Here is a 19,362-nt window from a genome sequence, read left to right as displayed (position 1 = left end):
GATCTTTTTTGTTATGTGGCATTGATATGGTCAAGTCTTGCATGACATCTTCCTTATACAGCAAACACATGCATGTTTATACAAGTATGTACATACATAAACATGCACATATGTCTGCATATATTTATACATTCATGTTTAAAGACTATGGGAATGAGGTGTCAAATCATCTAAAACCCAGGTCAAAAAGTAGCAACAAAAATAAGCTAAATAAAAACCTAGAATAGATCAACATGAGGGACCTGGCAACCAATACAGTACACAACCAGGCACGGTGGACTTGGCAGGCCTTCTAGGCAAGAGACAGTAGCAGGAAAAGAGGGCACCATCACAGTACACGACAAATACAGACTTGGCAAACCTCCTAGACACCAAAAGGAAAATAGGGCACAAACAGGAGAAGACAAAACCTGCATAACCACAAAACAGCGACTATACTCCCTCTCTTTCTCAATCCCTCTCTCCCTCCATCCACCTTCTACCCCCGAATCCTCACATTCCCCCACGATCCCCATCCCCCACAGTACAAAATCACCGCCATGTGGAAGCTTAACATTAACATTATACAGACACCAATACAAAAGATGACACAACTGTAGCAACAAATGTGTATAAATGTATAGCAGTTATACAAACACTGTGTGTGTGGTGGTGGTGGTGGTGATGATGGGGGTGGCAGTTGCACAAATGTACAATTAATGCACAGTTATACAAATACTGAGATTCATAATGCTTTTTAAAAATTTTTTTATCGATCATTTGAGAGTGCCAAGTAAAATGTCTGTTATGTTGTATCATGCACAGATCTTGCATTGAAGCCAGACTGTGATAGGGCACTAATAACATTTTATTTAATGAAATTGGAATGATGCCTGGGCGTGTACTTTTAGCATGCATCTCTGGAATGCTGGACCGTTTCTTAGAAAAACCAACCAACCATAAGGGGGCAGGAACACTTGTTGCATGAATCTGATCTAAAGACTGAGGTGTAGATGCAGCTAATGATGCATTTTGTTACAAAAAATCCCATTTTAGCTGGGGCAGTAGTTCAAGGTGAAATGGAGTTATATCTTAATGTACAGTTCTGCCTAGATACATGTAAACAAACTCGTTATATACATGTGTTTTGAGGCTTGTTTATGCCCTTGTATGAACTTGTTAAAGGCTTTTCACAATGGAAACAAAAATGTCACGAGCCTTAAAATGAAAAGGAAAATACAAAGCTTTGCCTTGCGACCAAGAAGTTGCATAGCTATTTGACCTGTTGGTGCAATGACCTCGCGGTTGTAAGACCACGGACTTGTATACAGATCAGACCGTTCCACTGTTTTTTTTCGATTTGGTCGCGGGTATGTTTCACAGCACAGTTGTATATGTCTGAGATAGGTATTCCATACGCCTGCACATACAGGTACAAAGTAAAATCAACAATAATCTTTATGTCTTCTCGAGATGGACCTTCGTTCGCTACCCTAGCAGATCGGAAAAGTGAGTTTTCTGCCCAGTCGAGAGGCTGAGCTGTCCTTCGACTGCACCTTCCTTTGTCCAGCGCTGACTACCCTGGCTGATAATTACTTCCGAAGATTTTCTGTCATTTTCCCGGATAAGCTAGCACTGTCCTTTGTTTCCGGCGATTGGACCATAAAATCGACCTCCCCCACCTCCCGTGGCCCCCAACCAGGCTGACAGGTAAGATGTCAAATGTCAACTGGCCCTTTCCTCAACTGGCCAAGCTTCACACTTGCACCTCGATCTTGGACCTCAGTTTACACCGCTCTGGTCACCCTCTCTGGGTGTTACAGTGCAGAAGTAACTTTGACCAGTCCCAACTGTTGGTGGTCCTAGTTAATTTAGTTTCACCAGGTAGACACTTTTTTTTAAATTACAGGAGCACACAAACTTTATTTCGTATCGGAGATTACTCTAGCCCAGAGCGAAATATGACTGGACGTAACGCTCTGTAGTTTTTTTTTTTTTCTTTCGGGGGAAGGGGCTTTTGACTTAATTTTGTGTGTGAGAGAGAGTGTGTGTACCGAAGTTTTGGAGAAGGGGAGGGGGTAATTCAGCCGAAGAGCTCTTTTGGTGCGCGTCTAAGTACATTGAGTGGTGCAAGAGGAAACTAGAGCGAAGGCGAGGTAAGTCACGTAGGCCTGTGGCGCCCTCAGCTGGACACGGTCTGCTGATTGTTGTAAAATATGGAGGGAGGCGCCTGGTGGTTAAAAAACACTCATTTGTCACCGCTGCAGCGAGAGGCCGGTAATCTCGTCCCCTTCACTGTATAATAATAAATATAATGATGTAATCCCTGTCGTGATGGCACGAACGACTAAGCCATCCGCATTCCTCGTGCATTCCACACTTCCATTGGATGATTTGGATCACAATCCTAATTCTGCCATGTAACGTGTATTAAGAAACCACATTTTTTTAAAAAGATAGGAACAGCGGATTAATGTCTGCATGCGTTGAAACGTTTTATTTATTTCTTCACAAGGTCACGACAAGCAGCAGGGGTCTGCACGCAGCAAGTAGCTTTTCCACGCCATTACACACCCCTCTAGCGAAACTGGTACAAAACTCCGACCTCCCCTCCACCAAAAAATCATTCTTCAGAATTGTGCATTCATCGGCTAAGCAAGGTCACCAAACGTCTACGTGTTGCACGCGCGCCAACTCTCGGATGTGCTATCGCGGACCCAATCGTGACGTCACACGAGGGCGTGGCTTGTGGTCCGCCCGTGCTGTCAATCACAGCTAGATGTAACGACTGATGTTTGTGTTGTTGACAGGCCTCGGCTTCAGTACAAAAAAAAAAAAAGCCTGTAGTCCAAGGATGGCGAGGAGCGGTGGAATCTGAGTGGACACGTGGAAGTTCACAGACTTGACCTGCTGTCTGAACACTGCCAAACACCTGGCGCTCCTCCTTGTGTATCACCTGAGGGAACGACAGGTACATGGTTCAAGAAACAGCGTGGACGTTTGTGACACGAGGTATGGAAGCGTTTTATCATTTTTGGACTGTGAAGACTATCGAACATTGGAGCTTGATGGATATTTCTTCGCTGCTCTGATCTTCATCTTTATCCGATTTTCTCTCTTAGTCTCTTCAACCCCTCTGTGATTGTTTGTCTATCCTCAGTTTTTCCGTGTCTCCAGGAGTGTGTTGTGGGGTTTGGAACAAAGTTTATTTTAACGTCAGTTAACGAGTTAGTTAATGACTAAAACTCTTTAAACAAATGCAACAGAACAAGACAAACATGCAAGTACACACCCGCGTTCTCATGCACGTGCACGCGTCTACACGTGCTCACCTGCTTTTGTGTTCAGCCTCAGATATTGCTTATTCCCCTACCATATCGCCCCTCCCAGCCTCTCAATCATCTAATCAGTTCTCTTACTCACTAATGACCAGAGGAAGGTTCCAAGCATATGTTTGGCTTGCAAGCTTTTTTACTGATTTTAAATTAATGAGGCCATAGGTCACCCTGACATACCTTCCAATCGAATCCCAAGTCAGTGAGGTCTTGAGACTTACGAAATCAGAAGGGAACGGCACAGTTTTTAACGGCAATCAGTTTCAAGGACTTTATTCTCCCCAGACACGCACGCGCGAGCACACACACACACGGAGAAGGAAGAGAAAGTGGAGGAAGAGAAAGTGAGAGCGAGCAATCTTATGAAGCTTACCTGCTCAACAAAAGTAATCAGATGTAAAACAATGTGAAGGCATCCTATGAAATTTTTTTCGTCTGCTAAAGACTAAAGAAATGTGCAGAAAAAAGAAATAAAGAATGAGTAAATGAATGAATGAAAGGATGTGGATGGTGGCGGGTATTGTCAACCGTCAAAAGGTGTGTCAGCGTCGAGCTGTCACGCTACATAATTTTTTTTTTCATGAGACCTCCCGCTCTCCCTCTCGTGGTGGAAAGGAGTATTATCTCTGTATGTTTACCTGGCATTTTCAGTGTCTGTCAGTTTTTCTGCTTGCCTGCCTGCCGGTCTTTCTGTACTTGGAATTAACAAAGACACCTACACAAACAAACAACCCGGGGTCACAGACGGTTGTGATCTTGTCTCGTGGCAAGGCTGTGGCGAGAGAACTGTTTATATTTGTTGTTTTTTAGGGCACCTAAACTCGCTTTATAAAAACAACAACAACAATTGTGTGCCTCACGCTTTTGATTCTTCCACTTTAGTTGGCAGTCTACCTTTTCTCTATTTGCCCCGCTCCCTCTGTTGTCACTTCGTGGTGGAACACAACGGTAAGAACATGTGCTTTCCCCTTTTACAGAGCATGCTGTTTATATTCATCTTTCTTACATTCCCCACTAACTCAAAAACAAAAAAGGAAAGAAAGACAGAAAGCCAGCTCTATTTGATCTTGACATTTTAATTGAAGGCTTTTCATCCTAACTTTGGTTTGGGAGAGACTTTGCCTTTCATTAGTCTCAATGTGTCGTCTGAACATCTCTCTTGCCAGTTAGAACTCCGCTCTCTCTTTTCGATAATCGTCTGATCCTCCCGATTCCGAACAGAACTGTAGGAACGTGGAATATACAACTGGACATTTGAAAGTGAGAGGTGTCAGCAAATTAAAAAAAACCCTGATTTTGCCAGTTTTTAAAAAATAATATACATGTATACCGCATCATAATTCCTCTTGTGTTCGTCCCAGACCTTAGAAGTTACCTTCAGAGTCTTCCCTCGTCCATGAAGATTTCTAGAAAAATGTACCAAAAATATGTAATAAAATTAACTTGCAGTTGCTCTTGAAATCAAGTGTTTCGTGGGTTGATTCTTATCTTTAGACCTAAGGTCAAGGGTCAAGCGGCGAGATGGAAGTGTCTCCGCGGCGAGAGGTGATCTCGTCCTGTCTGCTGCTGCGCACATCACACAGTCTGCAGACCGCGGGTAGATGCAGGCATTACCTGACCCGTCTGCAACAATTTAAGAAGTAAACAACCCGGATTGTCCCTGACAATACCAGCCATCTAGGATTTCTCATACCGGGTGGAGGGGAAGAATGATGTTTTGCATTCTGAGCGTAACACACACCTTACTTACAAATTATTTTCTAATTTTCGATGCAGAGTTTTCTCCAGTTACCCGATCTACCCAACTTTTGTAGGGTAACAGGGTAGGTTAACATGCTCCCTGAATGTGAAGCCGGGCAGGTAGAAACCTTGTTGCTACAACAGCCAGGGACCCAAGGCAATGAAGTCCCTTAGCACTCAGGCCAGTATCCTGTTACTTATCTGTACTTTACTATTCTTGGGCCAGCAACCTAGGGTGCCGGACACGACTATCTGTTCGTCGATCTGCCAATTATTGTTCATGAAGCGTATTGAGTGTTTTATTAATACATATCAGGAAAATTACGGCGAGTCATGGCACTTGCCATCACACAAAGACCGAAAATAAATCCAGCAAATTCAGTTAGATAAAAATCCTAAAGACACAAACAAGCAAGCAAGCCAAATCAAATCAGATCACCTCTTATTTTATTTGATTACAGTTTGGCTTAATTATTACTTTAGGTACTTATTGTATATTTTAAATAGTGAGAGAGAGAGAGAGGAAAAAAGTAAGAGATACCCTTCATCAACCAAACAACAAAATTGCTTATGGCGGGGTTGTACGAGAGACGTACCCCTTGCATTCTACAAAAACCAGCTTTTTCTGTAGAGATAAAACACAAAAATAAGAACCGCCACCATTTCTGTTTGCTTTCCAGACAGTTGAACACAGATCGCTTTGGGCGACCTTAAAGAAACAAAACAAAGGCAGTTAGGACCAAGGTTATTTCCAGAAAGTGATCGGCCCTGGCAGGAAAAGATGGGGTCATTCTGGGGTCACATTGATGAAGGTCTCTTCTTCATCGTGATCGCAGTCTGGTGGATTGTCCACGCCTGTCGGCAGTACATAACGGTAAGCTGCAAACACCACCACTGGTAGTCAAATAAGACAGACAGACCCGGATAAATAACAGACAGACAGACAGACAGACAGACAGACAGACAGACACTAAACTAAGACAGGAACAGACGGACAAAGGACTCCGCCCTCCTGTGTGCTTATTTTATTTATTTTCTTTGACAGAGCGAGAGTAAGGGGGAGGAGATGAAGCCTCGGATCAGCTACTGCATCCGGTGCTGCAGGCGCGACATTCCGGTGGAAAGCATCTTGAAAACCTTGTTTCCAATAATAGGTCAGTAGGTCAGTTGGCCCCGACATTCTGTGCACGCGCGCACGTGTGTGTATGTGTGTAAGCACGTCAGTACGTAGCGCAGGTCGAGCAGAGCGTGTTGATGAGTAGCCAGGCACACCTGTCTGTAGCGAAAACATGTAAATATCAACTGTATATTGAGCTGTGTCACCACCAATATCTCCATGGTGTCACCTTGCCTATCACGTGATCTACAAATGTAGGTCATAACCCTTCTCGGGGTCAGCCTCGCCTTGTTCAATGTTTACAGCAGAGGTTCTGATCGGTTTGCTTTAATAGTAAAGGTTAATCTGGTTTAAATCTCATTATTAATTAATAGAAGTGCCCGTTAGCTAGTTAGTTTGCCCCCTTTCTCAAGATGTGTGAACAGTAAATACAGTAAAAAATAAGTGAGTGGAAGGTCTGCGAGACTAATGTCGCAAACGATTATAAACTTATGTCGAACTACTTACTGCAGTTCTTCATTTGCAACTGGCAAAAATTAGTACAAAGGTTTTTTTTTATTGCATTGACAATAATCTTGTTGTGACCATCAAAACTCAAGTCAACATGTTCTGCACACCGAAAGTGAAATGTTACAACTCAGTAATGGCTTAATGTTATAAATACAAATTAATAACGGTTATATCAATTAAAGGTTTTAAAAATCTTTAATAACTCCTCTAAGTCTTTTAGATAATAATGAAATTATCCAAGGCTAAATCATCTGAAGAACATCATTATGGCACTGTACTGTGACAGTTGTACTTGAATGCTGAGAGTCAGCTAACAGAAACACCTCTGAATGAGGAGAAAATACCGTTAGTATTCCGGCAATGTCAGTAAAATTATTTTCTCCATTAAACTTTTAATTTTAATGGAAGGAATGATAGATGTTTTCAAGAGCCAAACAGGCAACAGCTCATCGTGTTCAGTCGTCTGCAACAGTCCAATAAACTGCTTTTTTTCTGTTTACACATATAGTAAATGTAAGGTAGTAGGGGTGGAGTAGACCTACACTTATTTGTCACTTAAGTGTCCAAGTGTGAAAACCCAGCAACAGCAATCATTGTGTTTGTAACTGCAGCACCAACGAGCCCTTTGACTAACGGCGACTGAGGCCAACTGTCTTCTAAAGGTTTTATTGACATCACGTGTAAACAGCTCAGTATATTTGTTTGTAGGTATGATTTCTAAGTACTATATATCCAAGTCGTCTGGCTGCTTGTAACGAAAGCAGTTATTAAATATTAACTGTATCGGTATCTGGTTATATAGACATACCGAGATATCCAGCTTTGTCTGGGTTACCTTCTACCCCTCAACCCCGGTGCTGTTCTCGTCAACTTTTGATTTACTACTTCACGTGAGTCAAACTTATGCAATGAGTCAGGGTGGTGAAATACTCAAACATTTGTACTCAAGATGTTCCCTAACCTGGCATAGTGACAGCTAGAAACGGGAGCCCGTTTCAAATGTAGGGGGTGGGGTAGATAAATAGTGTGGTGGTGCTGGCAACTCTACCCCCACCCGCCTTTGTCGCTTTGTTCCCTTTCTACCTGTCGTCTATCTACCTTCCCCACCCCACCCCACTCTGCCTTTCGCTTTCATAGGAGACCCTCTCCAAATTCAACCTCGTCAAACTTCACTCTGCGTTGAAGACTTTTGTCATAATTTCTTCGACCTGCTCTTGTCGCATTTGCCAGCTGGACCAACGATCCACCTCCCCCGCATGTGAACAGCTTGGTTCCCCCTTCCATCAAGAACTCTGTCTCTCTGGTGATTTTCGCACTGACCCACCCTGCTCCACCTGATCTCTGCACGTCCTGACATATCGATCCTGGACACACAAGTATTAGTTTGCCTCCCGTTGTCATGGCACCGTTACACCCTGGAAGTAGGTGTGAACCTAAAGGGCAGCTGATGATATCGCATTACCGTATCTTGACGGTGAAAAAACAGTAAAAAAATTGCTGCTTAAAAGGGCGGACAGAACACAAGACAATTGAAGCTCCACTAGCGAGGAGAGCCTGACTGAAAAAAATCCTATTTCACTATAAATGAGCAGACAAGATGGAATCACAGATTACAGAAGGTCAGATATCTCAGGAAATGAACTTTGCCGCATGCCCGCTCAGAGTTTGTGATTGGTGGTTTAAAGATTTCAGTCAAAAAAAAACATAACTAGTTATTTATCTGTCAGAACTGTGAATGTCATGTCATGTCCTGCCATGTAGTCCCATAACTGGCAGTTACTAGTCGTACAGGACAGCTGACAGAGCGATGTATTCATAAACTCAGGCCATCTTGGGTCCGCCTGCTGAATGCCAAGGACCATGTCAAACCAATAACAAAGTCATGAAATACAAGAAACATCCTTGGGGTTCAAAACAAATCGCAATTTTAGGGATGTCGCGGTTGAGTTGGGTATTGATTGTATAATCGTGATAAGAATGGAATTAGCCAACTTTTTTGTCATTGCACTACAGTGACACACAATGTTAGAGCAACAGAAAATTATATAACTGGACAGAAATTGGCAAGTCGCCTAACGGGGGGATAAGCAAAAGTCGCTGAGCCTCCGACCGACTGATGGACTGCCTGGAAGTAAATGTTCTGCTCACCAACTGATTCAGAAGATTGTTACACGTGCTCTTCAAGCATTTAATCATTACTCAATCTTTCGGCCACCAAAAAAACCCCCCAAAAAACCAAAAACCCCAAAAAAACAACAATAAAAAAACCCAGCCTGTGAGATCAATAACCGCATGACACACGTCGACCGATTTCTTTAAAAAGCAAATTTGCCCAGCAGAGCGTGTCGACACACCCGATTTCTTCATCAAAGCCACCGGGTTCATTACCCCAACCCAAAACCCAAACCGCCCAATAAGGGCGATGACTACGCACATTCTCTGCCCTAGAAGAACCAACAAAGGTCGCTCAGCACTCGGAACAGACGAAGGTTCCAGACTGTGGCGGTGGCGCGTGCTCTAGTGCAGACTGAGGTCAGCTGGCACGAGGTGTAGGGCTAACCCCAGGTGTAGCTCGCACTTACCTGTCCTGCCGTGCAGCTGGCCTCTGCACGCTGGCAGGCCATCGGTCTGTCGCGCTGTGTGTGGAAAGAGGGGTTAGGGGTGGGGCTCTGGATAGAGGTGTCTGTTTGCCTCCTTCCCTTGCTCTAGAGATCAGAGGTCAAACGACAGTGCTTGCTTTTTATTTATTTGTGTGCTGACGACCCCAAACCTCAGAGGCAGCCTGAGCAGGATTTACTCCCGGGGTTTGACTGCTCACGTCCAGACTAAAACAGGGTCAAGGGTCGGGGTTCTCAATGTAGGGTAAATGCAAGTCGTGCCAAAAGCTGTTACTATTTTTACCGTCTTTGGTCGTAGTCTGGGGATGGCACAAAACAACTCACCTCCTCGTTTTGGTCTCGGCACGTGCAAATGTCTGATTTGCCTCTACTCCCCATTCCCCGATTCCAATGTCAATCGAATTTTATATATAAATACAATCATTTCATTCGCCGTGTGCTTACAACCAACATTAATAATAATGTACAAATTGACTTTTGACTTCTGAAGAGAGAGGCTGAGAAAAGTCAACAATTCCTACTCTCTCCCTCCACACTACCCTTATAATTTCGTGACCTGGAATTTGATTCCTCAAGGATCTTTCTGTTCCCGAAGCATACCTTTGGACGGAAGGGGATGGCTTCGCTGTAAACACCTGTTGCAATCTGCAACCACAGCTGTGTGCACCTGCTGCAATTTTCACTCACAGCCCACAGCTGTGTGCACCTGTTACAAGTCAGCAGCCACAGCTGTGTGCCAAAGTTCTTGCGACGAGAGCTGCGTAACGGTCAGAGGCTTCTACACGTGTTACTAGGGGTCCTTCACAAAAAACTAAACAAACAACCCCCCCCTACAAAAAATAAAAAAATAAATAAATTAATTAAAAAAAATAAATAAAAAACGAGCAATGTTGAGCACTGTGCGACGCTTGGCTGCGCACAAATAAGTCAAGGCGAGGTCAGCAAAATTCCTAAGAATCAGCCATCCGGCTTCTGTCCTCTCTCCCTGCCGTGGATGAAGAGAATGGGGTGAAGAAAACCAACCCCGTGTCTGCCATGTTACTTGTGGCAACACCTCCCTCTTGACTGAACTTGCGGTACGATGCTGATTTGTGAAGAATCGGTCCCACAGCTCTCGGTTTGCTGGGATCCGTCTGTAAAGTTGTCAACCTCCTGAAGTTACTACTCTCATTATTCATGATGAAAAAAGTTCTACTCTACCTTGGTAGTGACCTGGCTTGTCTGACATTTTTTAATTTTAAAACGTGTATGTGTGTGTGTGGGTAGGTCTAGGTGGGTGAGGGGTGGATGCACGCGTGTGTGTGAGTGAGTGTGATGGAGGCCTTATTAACCTGAGAAGTAATCAGCCGGTCATATATTTAACGATGTTTCAAGGATGGCAGTTACTAGTTTTTGTTGTTTTTTTTTTTTTTACACAATCAACTCCTCTCTTTTTTTCTTCGTCAGGCTTTCTGGGGGAGGTGTTCGACGGCGACCTTCGATTTATCGACGAGCATGGAAATTTCCAGAAGCTGGTGTACGCGCAGCACATGACCATATATGGCATCTTCATCCTTCACGGCATCATCGACCTCCTGACCTGGTCTGGCCTTCCCATGATGCCTAGCGCCACCTACATGTCCGCAGGACTAGCCTTCCTGTGGTGAGTTGAGTTCTTCTTGTTGGCAGCTTGGACAGCGACGATAACAGTGACGAAAAGAAACGACGAGCAAGAGGACTTTTGACAGGTGGTTAGTGGCATACTTACACCCTTCCCCCAACAGTTACCCAGCTGTGGGGCGGGTACCCGACTCCGTAAAAGCTTTGGTAAAACAAGGCAGCGAGGGAGAAGAGATGGGCACCACCCTCACGCAGTCACACAAAAAGGTCTCGAGAAAAGTGGGGGCTCTGACAGCCCCTCCCACACGTTGACGGGTGTATGCCTACAGGGTACTTTAAGTTGTACTCAACAATCCACCCCGCGGAGACGTTCTTATTCCATAGACACAACACAAGCTACACACAAAGCCATCGCTTTCTCGCCTTTGTGGCCACCCTCCTCCTATCCTCCTACCCTCACCCACCCGCAACCCAATTCACCACATTCCTCTAAAGTACATTTGTGTTGTGAAATCCCTGGTTACGGTCGTTGCTATGGTGCATTGTGACACGCTTGAGCAAGCAGACGACGACCGAGAAAACTGTGAATAGAGTGCGCGCACTTTAAGCCCATCTTGCACAGCAGAGAATTGGGAAACGGTCAGCTGGCACGACACCTCACCCACGGTTGAACAGTTGAAAAGACGGGGTTAGGGTGGGGAGGAGGGGGAGAATAGAAAGGTCTGACACTTGAGCCAAAATACTTGGTCCTCCTTGTGCTTGACACGACACGTGACCAAAGGAAGACAAAGTGTGACGAGGCCAACCGGCTCTCACCCGTGACTGGACGATGTGCATCGCTACTAACTACTATCCCGTGGAATATTTAATTCGGGTAATGAATGAATAAATAAATGAAGGAAGAAATAATGAATGGGTGAGTGATGGAGGGAGGGAACTGGGTAAATCAGGGAGCGGGTGAGTCAGCAGAACACCACCTGCAGAAATTTTATTACTTTAACAACATTAACAAGTGAGACTTTTCGGGCACTTACTGAATGTTAACACGTTGGGATAAGAACAGTTAATAATCCGTTAATCCAGTGTTACAGGTCACTAGCTCCCGAGTTACATCACTAACGCTATGTTACATCACCATGACCCCGATCACTGACCCTGTGTTACTGAATGAATAACCATGGGTGTGCAAGATGTTCTAGGTTTTTTTCACGTATTGGTCTTCTAAATACCTATTTAGCGTGAAAGGAATGCAAAGATCGTGTCCTGGATCACCAGCCACGTTTCACTGACTAACCTTAACCTACTGCCGTGATCAGGTACGGGGTGGCGTTCTACTACCACGCGTCGATGCACGGCAAGGAGCCCCTGGAAACAGTCGTGCACGTGATACCCATCGTCGCCATGTTTGGTGCAGCCGCCATGATCTTCTTGGAGATGAACTGGCGCAGTGGTCACTGGACCATGCTGGCCCGCTCTTACTTCGTGCTGACCCTCGGCACGTGGTTCTCGCACGTGGCCTTCATGCTGTACGAGCACGACAAGTTTCCAGGTCGGTGGTGCGGGAACTTACACGTTTAATGTCTTTCTGAACCGAGCAAATGTTGTGGAACTTATGACCGAGTTAAGGCAATGTGCAGGTCACAGGAGTGTAAAAGTCTCGGGGGGCTGATGTTATGGATATTGGAACTTTGACAAACATGTTGAGCAAAGTCCTGATTTGTTTGCCAAGGTGTGGGCAAAGTAGGATTGCGACCGTTGGTTTGATGGCACGCTGGACCATTAGACCTGTCAGTAGACGTTCTTGGGAAACATCCTCCATTTTATTTAATATATATTTACACATCACGGTTGGTTGAGTACTACCATTTAAAATTGTTGAATCAAAGAAGAGTTTACTTTGGCGGGCAAGGGAGACCATTGTACGGGTGGATCAAGCGTTAGTGGCCTGCCCAGCCGCGGGCTCGTTGGCGAAACGTTTTCACATTTGAATGTCGAGTGTTTTCTGTCCCTCCTGTAGGCGGGGGTTCCTCCGGGTGGGACCGCTCAGACATACGCAACGTGCAGTACGCCAGGGCCTCCTTCGGCCTTCACCTTCTGCTCAACATGACCTTCATCTTGCTGTGTTACCTTGTGACGTACGTCATTCTGCGTCTTCGCTACAACATGAGGTTAAAGGTCACCTACTACCACCACGACGCTGAGGTCGTCAACCCCTACGCAGGCAAGCTGCAGCTGGCGTCTGCTCATGACGACGATGGCGCGGAACAGTTTCTGCTGGAGGACAGCCCCTAGACAGCCCCTAGACAGCCCCTGGACAGCCAAGCTCCCTCCTCCGAGGTCCAGCATCTTCTCGCAGGTCGCTGCTGGACATGTGGTTGACTGTCAGCCACACGCTAAATTCGAGCCCAGTGTGTGTGTATGTGTGTATGTGTGTGTGTTTTGCGCCTAGCAACAGGTAGCATCGCTGTATTAACGATGTAGTATTTATATGTAAGACAAAAACCGAATAGCAGACTAAGGCGATTAGTCAGTTACAAATAAACATCTGCCGCCTGCTGTGATTGCTATACCTTATACCCGCTTCTGACTGTCGGATAGGTTTGACGTCACTTCCGCTATTTAGTGACATTCTGTGTGAGCGTGCACGACAACAGGACAGCTACCCGTATTTGCCACACCTGTGTGATATTTAACTTAAATATTTATATTTTTCTATATATATTTATAGAGGATTATATGCTTATGAAGCCTTGTAACATGGATGCCCTCTGCTCGCCTGGTCAGATATTTGGAGCCGCCGTTAGTGTGAGAAAAGAGTTTGAATAAAGATATACATTTGTTTATATTTGCTTGCTATTTCCTCTTTGACTCCGTTTATGTTGTTGTCCCACCACCAGATAAAAGACAAGAATTTACGACTGTAGGTTCGTTTACCGACCAACATTCCTAGTGATGGCCTGTCTGGCAGGAACGGGTTTCCAGAGGGGATTTCTACTGTGGAGGCTCATGGTAATGGAGGAAGAATGTAAATGTGGAGAAAACCGGAGTAACCTGCAAAAAGCTCTCCATGGCAAGACGTGTTAAGAGGGGGTGCACATCCAGAAAGAAATAAGATAAGATTCGAACCCATGACCTTCCGATCGTCAGTGTAGTTTTGCCGCTCCACTAACGGACTTTTCCCTGGTTTTAGCAGTCTCCTCACCCTCACCATCAGTCTTCATGTATGAACGCAATAAACACACACACACAGCACGCATGCATGTAGTAAACATTTTTGTTTCCGAGTAGATTAAGCAGTCCGCTGAATGAATGTGTAATTTGAGAAGGTCGTCAGCTGACGAAACTGTCGTTTATGTCGAGTGTAGATCATGACCATTTCAATCAAAAAGCAACACCAGACTCTGGTCATTGATTGTCCTTTCACCCCACATGATTATCGTCTCTAACTGTGTCGTTCTCTGTTGTGAAGACTATCGAACTAGCTGCTCTGTGAGAAACCGCACTACAAAAGTTATTATAATTATTAACGTTGATATATACATCACATATGTAACATACATGCATCAAACATTAATTACACCTTTTGCAATCAATGGTTTATTACTAAGTGCTCCGTAACATAACTTACATAACAAACTCACCGTTTCGTTAAACTGTACAATGTACACTGCACACACAAATACCTGGACATATATGTACACATGGCGGGGGAGTGGGGTGGGGAGGTGGGGTGTGCAACAGGCGAGGGAGAAGAGGGAAACCAGTTCATGAGAAACTCAAAGCGAGGCACCTTCTGATGGGCATATATCCATCAGGAACTTACAACAAATTAGTCCTTTGTTACCTGGTTGGGCCTACTTCTTATAAACTGCAGAAGGTTCGTGAGATTTGTGCTCACCTGGCGACGCGCACGACTACAAGGTGGATCAAACGCTAAACACCGACATGGTGGCTGCGGGAGAGTGGGTGTGATCAATCACGTGCTTTGACTGCCGCAACAAAATACACACACACACACACATGTGGTAAATAATGTTACTGACAATAAGTAGTCAAGTACATCACTGAGTCTCGACAGTGAGCTGAAGTCACGTCCCTGAGCGGTGAGTGACAGGACAACAACTGCGAACGTCACCATCACTCACCTGTCCAGCAACAACATAGACAATGATCGAAGCTTGTTCACGACAGTCCTCCATTCCACACAAACTAGTGTTTTCACACAGAGATGACACCACTCACACAGAGATGACACCACTCACACAGATGACACCACTCACAGACATGACCCCACCTCCTCTCACTCACCCAACCACACACATCTTCACGATGACCCGAAGGCACTGAGTAGTTTGGCGTCAGCACCTTGCTTCAAGGTCAGGGTCGCACCAGCCTTGTCCTCAGAGGTCAAGGCAGTGTAGCCATACGACCTGCTGAGGTCAGAGTTGTTGTTGACCTTGAACCCGTGGCGCATGCGCACGTACAGCGCGACGAGCGAGTAGGTGGCGCAGGCGAAGACGACGTTGATGCAGATGTGGAAGCCGAAGATGGCGGCTGTGAAGGAGATGTTACGGTGGTCGTCCTGGATCCAGGCTGGATTCGGACCGGAACCTGACCATCAGCAACCAATGGAAAATGATCGTCAAAAACTCAGGAACAAACAAACAAACAAACAAACAAACAAACAAACAAACAAACAAACAAACAAACAAACAAACAAACAAACAAACAAACGATAACAAGGTGAAGGTAAATAGTCTACGAGACAGTCAGCTTGGCAGTAAAAGTAAGTATAAATTGTGTCTAAACCATGAGGAAGGCTAATTTATTAGCTATATTAGTAGCTAAATGTTTTCCGTTATTTGCAAGTAGGACAGAAGCATCCCCCCCCACACACACACACACAAAGCTGACTGGGTGAGAGGAACAAGCAGATTGTTGAGCAAGACAATAATGCCGTGTCTTGTGCAAGTCTCAGACAGGTCAATACCTGGACAACAAGTGCCCGGTGCTTACCTGGGAAGACTCCGCGCTCGTGGAGGATCAAGGCGCAGTGCCAGCACCAGGTGGCGTACAGCTGCAGACAGAAGGCGCGCACGAACTGTGTGCCCACACCACTGCGCCACAGCGGCTCCAGGGCGAAGGAGGCGGCGATGGGCAGCAGGACGTACATGGGGAAGGTCCACAACATCACCGACACCATCAGCGGCGGGTTGGTGGCCTTAAAGTCGTCTACACTGGAAAACGGACAAAAAGCTGTTTGTTGGTATCAGGTGCGAAACCGTTAAACATGGGCGACTGCATCCACTACCTGCTGCTGCACTACTACAACCAAGAGTTGCTAGAGTCACGTGATCCAATAAGTCCCAGGGCTGGTGCGAGCGACCAGCCTCCCCTGCTCTTGTCTGGGACCCGGATTTAGCTAATGTACAACATCCATTATGTCAGCCCCCGAAACGAGAGCAGCGTTGGGAGGTGTGACAGCGAATAAAATTCTATTTTGGGATACACACATCTTGTTTAATTTTGTCCCCCTTTGGACTTTGTGCTGAAAATAAAATGTGTAACTAACCATACGATTCGATTCTCCATTGCATATGCACGAGCTACAACCGTGCCAAGAAAAGGCAATCACGTGCTTTGCTCTTCACTGTATTGCCTCTTGAAGTTCCTGCAAACTATCATTTTGACATTGGAATCACAAAGATGATCCATTATGTCGATTGTCTCTCTCACCTGAAATAGTAGGCCACTGCGTACCACAAGAAGCCGGTGGCAGCGGAAGCGTAGTTAGCTCCCTTGAAAACCGGTACACGGAGCCACAGGAGGAGATCGAGGATGGAGTGAAGGAAGAAGATGCCGTATACTGTAATGAACATTAGCGGCACCATGTTCTGGAAGTCACCCTTGTCGTCATGGAAACTCCAGCTAGAGTAGAAGAGTTGCCCGAAAAGGCCTGTGCAGATGAGAGAAGAAGGAGAATGAATGGAGTTGGCACGTGACACTGAAAGGTTGGAGACGAGGAGGAAGAACGAGTAATGGAGGTGACCTGTGGGTAGCGTGACTCACGTGATGTCAATGACCTGACCAAACTTGAGTATTAAAAGTCAAACATCAATCAAAACAGTAAGCAAAACAAATAGATAAATTGAACGATGCTGACATATTAATAGAAGCATAAAGCTATTTTTTCTATTTTAAGCAATTGGAAAGGCCCCCAACCTCTGTCCGAGCCTGATGGCTGCCATGTGAGCAGCAAAAGATAGTTCACTGTGTCTAGGACTCTAAACACTACTCACCAAAGGCAGTAATGAATAGTTTATAGAAGATTTCTACTGGCACGTGCGTGCCGCGCCAGGTGTAGGTGATTTTCGGATTGAAAGTGGCGCCATTTTGCTCACACTGCAAACATACAATAAGCAGTTAATTAGTCACCCTCACCTCTAGCCTACTTACCAACTTTGCAACATCGTACCTCTAGCACGGGCGTCTTGTACTTGTAAGCATATGTAGATAGTTCACCCTGAGTAGTTCATTATCATTTTACTTCTTCAACTTCCTTTCCGTTCAAAAAACTCGCCAGTTCTCTCACCATCTACATTTATTTGTTGACTCAATCTTTCCTTCATTCGCTTCGTCGCTTAGATACAGAGAGAGCAGAAAGAGAGATAGCAACAGCTGAGACCAACAGAGACAAAGAAATGAACGGGAGACAGTGAGAGATTATTGGTGAACAGATAACAATAAAACAAGGGATATATATAACGTATAACTATGCTCACGATGGAGCATGCTCTCAGAGCTAAGACAAGTAGGAGACGTGGACAGATTACGAACGATGGAAAGAACTAGACAGCCAGACAGTCAGACAGACAAAGAGTTGGAGAAGCAAGGAAACCAGTTATAACTAAGGCATCGCCTCATTTTGCAATATTAATCGTTCAAAACTCGTGTAGCAGACTCACCTTAATGACTTCACGAGAAGTATTTATCATCCACCATAATGCCAGAACCAGTAGTAGTATGCCCTCGGACAGGAATCCCCAAAAAGATGTCATCTTCAGCTGATTCTGTTCACTGCTTCTAAACTTAGAATACACCCAAGACAATATTATTATTATTATTACTATTAATAAATTTCGTCAACTCGACTTACACAAGTGATAAGTATCAGCCTTGATATTAAGCATCACTTAGCCACTGCCATTGACATGTTGCTGTCCATCTGCTCCTAAACTCCCATCTCAAAGCAAGACCAGTAATCAGAAAAGCTACGGTACCCTTACATCCTTGGTCTTGTCAGTGACAGGCTGTAAATTACTAAACAATGATCTTCCAGCCTGACAATGTTCTGCAAGACAATCTTACCTTTTCGCGTCTCCTCTTGGCGAGAATGGACACCAGGGGAGGCTACCGGGGATGCCAATGGTCGGTGCTTCTGGCAAGGTCCCCACTGAGCTCTGTTCAGACCTGTCTGAAGTCAGTTCTCACACATACACACACAAGCACCCGCCAGACATTCAATCGAAGTGTTATGGTGTCCGGCAACAGCGGGGGTGGGAGGGGTTGGGAGAAGACAAGTTGTTGATGGTCTCGGGCTGGGACTATTTTGGGTCACACAAAAATCATTCCTCTACTCCCCCGTCCACAGGTGGGAGAGACGGGGCGGGGTCTCTCAAGACTGTCTGAAAAGGCGTGGCTTGCTGGTGGGTGGTCCCATTTTTTACCCCTTCTCTACGCAATAAAACCCCTTTCTAACCCTCAACACATAGTAAATTAACACAACATTTATATATAATATCTAGCATTTAGCTCCACGTTTCTTGGCATTATCACTGAATACTAATGAAGGTGTTATAGGGAAGACGTGAGTTTTATATGACCTGCAGTGAACACCACACTGCAAGAGAATGAGGACATAATACTTATTTGTTAGCTGCGATTGTTAGGGACGAGATGAAAGAGGACAAACCCATGATCACCTTTACCTACATTTCTTCATAAGCACGACAGTCATTTGAAAACATGATGTGCACAGATGCTGCTTCTGCTCCACTCATTGTTAGCAAAGCTCCAGGGTCTGATGGCGTGTGGTGGACACTTAATCTTACATCGCTAGGAAAAATCACATTCGATATTGTGTTCACAAAACAGGGCAGTCATTAGAATAGGATTTCCTGGTTTAGTTTAACACTGATGTCAACAGCAGGGAGAAGCTAACTGAGGACGGCAGGTAAAATGTCTTTTTTTAAATGCAAGAGAGATATTTCACAGCTAAGGAACAAAGAAACAAAAGCAAATTGAAATAAACAGTGAATCACATAACTGCAGTATTTAATTGTATGAACTAAGGGTTTCAACATACAATTTACTGTAAACATACAAAAAATTAACTAGTTGTTTTCTCTGTGTGTCATATAAATATATATAAAAAATAGAGAAAGTTTGTTGTTTGTTTGTGTGT

The 19,362-nt window shown here is 44.9% G+C and overlaps 2 protein-coding genes across 3 annotated transcripts; one reads left to right on the top strand and one right to left on the bottom strand.

Moving 5' to 3' along the window:
- The first annotated feature begins 1,257 nt into the window (after positions 1–1,257).
- On the top strand, positions 1,258–13,727 carry LOC112563365 (transmembrane protein 45B-like). The gene is made up of 6 exons (XM_025237297.1): positions 1,258–2,991; positions 5,735–5,928; positions 6,100–6,208; positions 10,746–10,941; positions 12,215–12,447; positions 12,916–13,727. The coding sequence occupies exons 2-6, from the start codon at positions 5,836–5,838 to the stop codon at positions 13,188–13,190; spliced, it is 906 nt and encodes a 301-aa protein (XP_025093082.1). The 5' UTR covers positions 1,258–2,991; positions 5,735–5,835; the 3' UTR covers positions 13,191–13,727.
- A 763-nt stretch (positions 13,728–14,490) lies between these two features.
- On the bottom strand, positions 14,491–18,801 carry LOC112562247 (transmembrane protein 45B-like). Of its 2 annotated transcripts, none has more exons than XM_025235361.1 (6): positions 18,267–18,801; positions 17,864–17,986; positions 17,198–17,300; positions 16,635–16,854; positions 15,915–16,135; positions 14,491–15,509 (listed from the first exon to the last, which is right to left on the bottom strand). In XM_025235361.1, exons 2-6 carry the CDS (start codon positions 17,954–17,956, stop codon positions 15,223–15,225), a joined length of 924 nt encoding a protein of 307 aa, XP_025091146.1. In that variant the 5' UTR covers positions 17,957–17,986; positions 18,267–18,801; the 3' UTR covers positions 14,491–15,222. The 2 variants fall into 2 exon arrangements, with proteins under 2 accessions (XP_025091146.1, XP_025091147.1); XM_025235362.1 differs by having other exon boundaries at positions 17,864–17,981.
- Positions 18,802–19,362: the final 561 nt, after the last annotated feature.

Source organism: Pomacea canaliculata, linkage group LG4, assembly GCF_003073045.1.
Source record: "Pomacea canaliculata isolate SZHN2017 linkage group LG4, ASM307304v1, whole genome shotgun sequence".
NCBI lineage: Eukaryota > Metazoa > Mollusca > Gastropoda > Architaenioglossa > Ampullariidae > Pomacea > Pomacea canaliculata.
Note: the sequence above shows the minus strand (reverse complement) of the source record. Positions and strands in the feature narration are given on the sequence as shown.